Here is an 8528-nt window from a genome sequence, read left to right as displayed (position 1 = left end):
CAGGCTCTGAAGTTTACAAAAATCCTTATTATCTACAGAGATAAAGAACATGTTGCCCTAAGGAGAACTCAGCCCACAATGTGAATCTCGTAGGATTAACTGAGAGAAAACGAGACAGTTCCTGTTAATTTTTTCTCAAGACTTAACGTTAATTAACTTAAACATTGAAAAAAACATTAGAAGTATGTCAAACACTCACTGAAAAAGTGAAAAATTGCCTGTTCATGTGGCTGGTGTTTAAGGCTTTGAACTCTTATTGATGCCTCTTTGATGGTCCTCACTCTTTGTCAGGAATCATCCTTTCCTCAAGGATTTACAATTAACCCTCCATCCTCCCTGCCTACCCTGACACAATTTGACAGACAGATGTTGGTGGACATGGGCCAGAAATAAAATCACTTGATGAGGCATGAGAGAAATGCCTTCAGCCTTGGACCTGCCTAAATCTACAGTACTGGGTTTGCATGGCCAGGTTTTGGTAGCAACCCGTGCCCCGGTGGAGAGAGGAGCCCACGCTGGAGCAGGGTCCTGGCAGGACCTGTGCCCCTGTGGAGAGAGGAGCCCACGCTGGAGCAGGGTCCTGGCAGGACTTGTGCCCCTGTGGAGGGAGGAGCCCACGCTGCAGCAGGGTCCTGGCAGGACCTGTGCCCGTGTGGAGGGAGGAGCCCACACTGGAGCAGGGTCCTGGCAGGACTTGTGACCCCATGGGGGATCCACGTGGATCAGCCTGTTCCTGAGGGATTGACCCTGTGGAAAAGGACCTGCACTGGAGCAGTTCAAGAGTGAGGAGTCCTTCCCCTGAGGAGGGAAAAGCAGCAAAGACAACGAGTGGAGAACAGACCACAGCCCCCTTTCCCTATCCCCCTGTCTCACTTGGGGGTAGGAGATGGAAAACTTGGAGTGAAGTCGAGCCTGGGAAGAAAGGATAAGTGGGGGGAAGGTGTTTTAAGATTTAGTTTTTCTTTCTCATTACCCTACTCTGATCTGATTGATAACAAATTAAACACATTTTCCCAAGTCAAATCAGTTTGGCCAGTGACAGTAATTGGTGATTGATCTCTCCCTGTCCTCATCTCGACCCAGAAACCTTCTGTTACATCTTTTCTCCCTTGTCCAGGTGAGGAAGGGAGTGAAAGAGTGGCTTGCACTGGCTTCCAGGCAGTCCTGAAACAGCCTGTACTGCACAAACACTTCTCTTTATCCCTCCTCTGGAAAAAAATATTCCTTTTTCAAGGCTCATGAAACTCCCAGCTCTGAAACATCCTACCAGGCTGGGAATTTAGAGACAGAAAGGAAGGGAGCTAAAGCAGCAATGTGCAAACATCAAGGCACATTTAGTCTGGAGAGCTGAGCCCATTACTCCAGCTTTTCAACCTCCTCACACACCCAATGCCTAGAAACTATTGTGTAGGGTAAGAGCAGGATTTTTTTACTGTTCTTATTTTTTATTTTATTATTTTTTCACCCTTAAACACAGGGAGGAATTGCACTGAAAGGCAGGAAGCCCTCGTAGTCACAGGCAGCACTTCTTACAATGGATCTTTAAAACCAAAGTCAACACAGTCTATTCTGATTGTGGCATCTACAAGAGGGCTTTGTACCAGAGGCTCCGTTCTCCCCTTATTTATTACACACTATTCATCACCTCCCAACAGTCCTCCCCATCCAAAGCTCCCCTCTGCCAATATATACATCAGCATTTGTGTGGGAAGAACCAGGAGTGTCATGCAATAACCGTGGTGACCTGCATCATTTTTCCAACATAATCGTCTCCAGTTATGGTCTGAGGCCCTAAATATCAGTTTAGGAGCTATTAAAACACACAGAGATCCTCAACAGCTCTATTTTTTATCGTTCTGAATGCCCTTCGCCTGGTGCATTGAGGCACTCAGTCCATAACCTTGCACTGACTGCTCTCAATGCTCCCCTCCCTCATCACAAACAATTCTACTGCCTGAAGAATATAAAAATCCCCATAATCCTCTCATCCGTGGATTATTATTTTTTTTTAAATAACTTCTCCATTTGCATACAGTGACAATTTATTATTGTCACTAGAGTGGTAATCTGGGAGGCACCCATCTATCACAGGAATTAAGTGAAGCTTTTCAAAGGGGCAGCAAGCTTGACCTACTTACCCATAAATGTGGGGAGAGACTCAGACAACCTCTATGAACTGACAGACAAAGAAAACAAACCTATTTTTCATAAAAAATGGGGGCAGGGAGGAGGAAAGAAAGCAGCAAACCTGAGCTATCTCCTCAGTTTTTCGTAATTTTTCTTCCCAGGTCACGGTCATCTCCTGAATCAACTTTTCCGATTCCTCCAATCGTTCTTTTAACTCTGGTGATTTCATAGCCTGCAGGAATAAAAGCAAACGAAACAAGAAAAGCTTGTTGTGCTTTGTGTTTTTTCCCTCTGCAGCCACACAGATGAGGGAATAAAGGCAACACGACTCATTTTGCAAGGCATGCTTTGCAGTAAGTAAAGGGGTCTTTAAATCACACACTGCACGTAAAGGCAGAATCCACCAAAAAGTTCTTTTAATTAGTTTCAAGTACAGATGTTAACATGGAGTTTATGTGCTTCAACACAAACCAATTACATGATACTGGCAGATTTGCACAAAGATACTCACACACAAACTAATCTTATTTCTACATCCCAAGTGACTCATAGCAAAACCAGTTTTGTTTTTAAAGATCCTGCTGCTCTATGTCCCCTCACCTGTCAAACCCTCCAAATGACATCTCACACCTCAGTAAGCTGCCATGCCACCAAAATGTTTTTATTCTTCATTTTTATATGGCCTGATGTGGGCAGTATTTTTTCTGTGGGAAGAATGCAGGTCTCCTGGTTTTGCACCTCTGCATTTCCGCATGCAGCTTGCAGAGTGAGTATCAAAGGAAGCTTTACGATGTGCTTCCGGACACTGAAATTCCATTTTCTTGCTAATTTGCCACAGCTCTAATTCTGTCTTGTGAAATATTCAAAGGCCCATGTTCCAAACAAGGACTAACTTAAGAATAAGACAATACCCCCACAGCCACCCATCAGACACCCCAAAAACTGACAGGGCATCACCATCCCCTCATCACTGGAGGTATCCAAGGCCAGGCTGGATGGGGTTTGGAGCAGCCTGGGATAGTGGAAGGTGTCCCATGGCAGGGGGTTGGTCCAGAAGAGCTTTAAAAGGTCCTTTCCAACTCAAACTATTCTATCATTTTTCAACTTCCATCTCCATACTGGCATTTCCTCCTCTACTAACCTTGATCAAAAAGTCTGGAGACTTCCTTATACCATTATTTCATTACTGCTAACGAGGAAAAATGAGTTTGGCTGGTTGGCATTTATGCAATGCCAACTAAATAATGGGAGCATCGTTCTCCATCAGACATTCCCTTACCACAAACCCAAAACTCCTCACAGGAACCCAGATCAAAGAGTGGCCTCATTACACTGCAGTTCCTTCAAGAAAAGGGGCAAGCGCCAGGGTTGGAAAATCCGGTTTTAAGACAGGAGTTTCCTCTGCCTCAAGACACAACAGTCTAGAACTGTCAGCTGATGTGTCCCGGGTGGGCTTTTTCTGCTTTAAGTACCTAAATACGGGGTAAAAGGGTCTGGAGGGACAAGGGGGAATGGCTTCCCACTGGCAGAGGGCAGGGATGGATGGGATATTGGGAAGGAATTGCTCCCTGTGAGGGTGGAGAGGCCCTGGCACAGGGTGCCCAGAGAAGCTGGGGCTGCCCCTGGATCCCTGGATAGCCAGACTGGACGGGGCTGCCCATGGCAGGGGGTGGGACTGGATGAGATTTAAGGTCCCATCCAACCCAAAACCACTCCATGATTCTATGGATTCCACAAAGGAAGGAAAGTGAAGCCAAGGCAATTTCCCAACCAAAAATTCATAATGCCAGAAAAAACATGGTCAGTGCAAAGGGGCGGACACTACAGAGCAAGGCAGAGTGATGAAGCCCAGATATTCTCAAGGTTTAATTTCCCCATTTCTTTCGACAGTTAGGGCACATTTTCACACATTTCTGCTGTACAGTGACCTGGATAACTCCTCATTCCCTGCAATGCCCAAATAAACCAAAATGGGCTCAGCCTGATCCCAGACTCATAGGCTGCTTCTCTGCTGGAAGCAGGTGAATTCCTAGCTCAGGGAGGACAAGCTGGTGGCCTTGGCACAGACAAATTAAAACATGGTATTCATTTTGACCCCAAAAAAATCAAAATGCATGGATTATAAAAGAAAAGGGGAAAAGAGGATAATTCTGTACTCTGTGAGGGGAAAGTCAACTGTCAAATTCTGTTGTGGCTGTTTGGGAGAAAAAAGGACAATGACACCAAAAGGTAAAAAAAACCCCCAACCCTCAACTTGGCAAATTCTATATCTGGAAATGAGCTTTGAAAATGTAACCTGTCATAATGAGTCAGTGTTTTTGTTCACTTCAGGAAGTTATTTATGCACAGTTCTGTAAGAACAATTAGATGGGCAACAAATGTAATGAACTGAAGGGAGCACAAGGCTGTGAACGTGGGGTTTGACCTTTACTGTGCAGCCTCTTAACAGCAAATTGCTCTGGTTTCTCCCTGCTCTTTGTCAATGCCACTGGGATGACAACTAGGGTGGGATTTTAATACTTGGGAAAGGAAATATTTAGTATTTCATCCTTAGGAAACACTACTTCATTACTTTGGACAGCTGCCATTATTATGGGAGTACTGCTAAAAAATGAAACAAACGGGGATTACTTGCAGCTCTCAGAGTACTGTTACGTCTGTGGTTGGTATTTTAGAGGAATTTTTAGATATTTAATATTATGATATTTAACTTGAGATACCTTAAAGGAACTGATAAACACACAGTAGATGCTTAGAATATTAGGCAGCTCGAATGAGAAGAGTCCAAAATCCAAAAGTCATTTGCGGTATCACAGCCAGCATTCCCTGCATACCTCACAATGCAAATGCTGTGATCATAATTTTTCTGAGCTGCAAACCAGAGAGATTACATCACTATTGCTTCGGCCCTTTGGGAACAGAAGTTAGAATTACACTAATTCTTGGCCTTCATCTAACATTTAGACTATGTTTCTCTTGAAATTTCACTGTGGAAGCAATCACAGAACAGGCTGGAAAAGACTTTGGAGATCATCGAGTCCAACCTATGACCCAACACCACCTTATCAACTAAACCATGGCACTGAGTGCCACCTCCAGGGACGGTGACTCCACCACCTCCCTGGGCAGCCCATTCCAATGCTCATTCACTCTTCTGTGAAGTATTTTTTCCCAATGTCCAGCCTAAATTTCCCCTGGTGCAGCTCAAGGCTGTGTCCTCTTGTCCCATCACTGGTTGCCTGGGAGAAGAGACCAACCCCACCTGGCTACAACCTCCCTTCAGGGAGCTGTACAGAGAAATTGCCTAGTGCCTGTAAGAGATTCAACAGATGGAAAGAAGCAGGAAAACTTTATTTATATGAAGTCACATCTAACAGGACATGGCCACACTGAATTCTTAAATATATTGGGAAAGCTCTGCCTAGAAACTACCCAGTCTTCACTGGAACTATCCGTGTCTCCCTGTCCTCTGCATCACAGAGCAGAACCAAGAAAGTCCAACAAGGTATTCAGTATCTCACTGAACGCCCGTGTTTCAAGACGGATGCACAGAAAGATGGGAAAAAATTATATAAAGGGAGGTGGAATCATCCCCTGAACACCCCGCAACGTTCCCTCATGGAATTCCTTTTGGAGAGCCGGCTGAGACCGGGGGGGTTCGTGGGATTTGCAAGGCTCCCAGTTTGTACCTCGGCCTTGGTGAGCTGCTCCCGCAGCTTCTCCACCTCCTCACGGAGCTCGCGGATGATGCGGGCGTTGGGGTCCTCGTTGACCACGGCGTGGTTGACGATGTTCTTGGCCCTGTCCGCGTAGCGCAGCGTCGACAGCGTCTCGTCGTAGTTGTCGGCTGCCGGGCTCACCGTGGCCACCATGGCCGTCTTGCTGTTGCCCCCGAGGCTGTCCTGGAAGGTTGGGGGGTGTTTAGAATCAACACTTTTATTTTGGTTTGCTGGCGGTTCAACTTAAGAGTTTACGCAGTGCAACTCAAGAAAAAGTCGTGATTTTCAATGCTCGTTTTCGAAAGCTCGTTTAGGAAACGTCATTCTTGGCTTTTGACATTCTTGGCTTTTTTAATTTCAACAGGAATGAAAAAAAGGCCCTGTTTTGGGCTTTACAGGGCCTGGTAAGGGCTTCAAAGTTTTCTTTCTGTTTTCTGCTTAGGTTTACAAACCAGAAATGTAAACACTTCAGCACTGAACTTCTCAGACACTTCTGAGAGAGCTCAGGGAAAACTGTGATGAATTCAGAATATCTCATTTTAAAGATTGGAAGAGAGATGTCGTCAATAAATACCTGAATTACTGAAAGAACTCTTCATAAACAATATAGCTGATTTTATTCCTATAAAGGTTCAGAATGGGGCCATTCCCTTCCCCTCACTGACACAGCTCACAAATCTAAACTGAGTTACATAATAAATTACCCTCCTGGAATTTGGTTGAGAGAGAAGAAGGGCATGAAACAAGGAAGGAAGGAAACAAGGAAGGAAACAAGGAAGGAAACAAGGAAGGAATCAAGGAAGGAATCAAGGAAACAAGGAAGGAAACAAAGAAGAAAGGAAATAAAGAAGAAAGGAAACAAAGAAGGGAACAAAAAAAGAAACAAGGAAACAAGGAAACAAGGAAGGAAGGATGTATTCAATCTTTTTATTGATCATAAGATCATGGTTTACAATTTTGGCCAGATATAGATGTATAAAGATATAAAGATATATAGATATACAAAAAATTCTACAATTTTGGCCAGATATAGATGTATAAAGATATATAGATATACAAAACATTCTGGTTTGAATTTTGCAGCAGATTTTTTTTTCTCTTTGGCTGCTTGGTTTCTTTCGTTTGTCTGGAATTTTGGGGTGAGGTTTTTTTGTTTGTTTGTTTTTTACCCAATATCCCTTTCTGAGATGAACGATGCTCTTAATTTTCATCTTCAATAACCCATGAAATGTAGGTCAGGCATTGCCATTAGAACAATCTGACTGCATTAGCTGCTTGTCAAACCATTTCAATTCCAAAGCACACGTGGAGCTTTCCCCAGCAATCATTAAAATGTCCCTTTAAGTATTTCCCCAAGACTCTCTTTTTGGCTGCGTGATGCCTAAACCAGTTTGACAGCAGTCAGGCTGTTGGCAGCACTTGGCTGTCTCTGGTCATGCAAAAGGGCACTGAACTCATATACAATGTAAATATATATATTTGTAGTGTTCAACATAGTCAGCACATGCACGTAAGTGTATTTATAGAGAAATCAGCTGCAAAGAACAGCTTTCTGACTGATCTCCCCGTGGCTTTTCTCATCCAAGGATTAGCCAATGTTTACTTCAAATTAATCCATGCCTTGGGAGGGTCCACTCTGTACCACAGAAATGTTTTCTTAACTGAAAACTTTTAAGATTAACAGGAGCACATGAATCATTCCATTTTGGATTTCCTGGGCAAAAATTAGGAATGACACCCTGCAACTGCAGTCCCTGTTCTGCATAAAAAGATGAAGTTTGGCAGGGAGCTGGCCAGCTACTCCCCTCCCAAATCCAACCTTAACAGTTTGCACTTTGGGAATGTCCTTTGTTGCACTTATTAGCTCCAACATAGGATTAATTTATTATTTGAATTGCAGCTCTGCTGTAGAGGTGGCTGAGAATGCTGTAACAGTGACACACCAGAACCCACAATACACCCACTAGAAATTGGGCAAAGTCCCTCTTGTAGCAATTCAAGCCCAATGTCTGAGTGTCTGATAAAGTTTTATGTATAAAAACCCTTGTGCTGATTTCACTGGTTTCTGTAATGATAAGCAAGAAAGGTGGACAAATAGCAAATCAGCCTCTCATTAGTGAAGAGAGTCTGTAAATGACCCTGGCAAGCCTGGGCTTGCACGTGTTAGAGAGACAGAATGGAAATAAATAAGTTACTTCTAAGAATAAACTAGCTCCTGTTTTTCTCTAGCACCAAAAAACCAACTGAAAATGCAGAGCTCAGAAACAATATTTTGAATAGCAGCCATCAGACTTCTGATTAACATGGAAAAACAAGATGTTTGTGCCAATACAATTTGATCAAATCAAGAAGTTAGGGAACTGACAAAGCCATTTTGCTCCCTCCACATAACCTGATGCCACTGCCCAAGCAATGATATTTGACACCTGGTACTTTTGTCTAAAGATCTGCAACAAAATTAAGCAAAAAGTGTCAGATCTTGAGGTCTCCTGAATGGATTTCTCAGATTTGTGGAGAGACCCTGTATGACAGATATTCCTGCAGTTAAGACACATTAGACTGCTTTGGTATCATAATTAAAAGTTGAAAGCCAGCGAGAAAGACAGCCCAGCATCTCATGGCTTCTCCAAACAGGCCTCTTTAAAGGAATAAATCCCTCCTTTGATCTCTAATTAAAAAAAA

The 8528-nt window shown here is 43.5% G+C and overlaps 1 protein-coding gene across 5 annotated transcripts in view; it reads right to left on the bottom strand.

Moving 5' to 3' along the window:
• KIF13B (kinesin family member 13B) overlaps positions 1 to 8528 on the bottom strand; it is a 119281-nt gene that overhangs the window by 54302 nt on the left and 56451 nt on the right. For all 5 annotated transcript variants that reach the window (XR_001860904.1, XM_017730847.1, XM_017730848.1 and 2 more), the window contains exons 11-12: positions 5817 to 6029; positions 2249 to 2359 (exon numbers count right to left, since the gene is read on the bottom strand). Coding sequence is in view for 4 of the 5 variants with exons in the window: in XM_017730847.1 (XP_017586336.1) it covers positions 2249 to 2359; positions 5817 to 6029 (324 nt within the window). In the remaining variant the exon portion in view is untranslated. The remainder of the gene's footprint in view (positions 1 to 2248; positions 2360 to 5816; positions 6030 to 8528) is intronic.

This window comes from Corvus brachyrhynchos, unplaced genomic scaffold, assembly GCF_000691975.1.
Source record: "Corvus brachyrhynchos isolate BGI_N302 unplaced genomic scaffold, ASM69197v1 scaffold203, whole genome shotgun sequence".
In the NCBI taxonomy this organism is placed as follows: domain Eukaryota; kingdom Metazoa; phylum Chordata; class Aves; order Passeriformes; family Corvidae; genus Corvus; species Corvus brachyrhynchos.
Note: the sequence above shows the minus strand (reverse complement) of the source record. Positions and strands in the feature narration are given on the sequence as shown.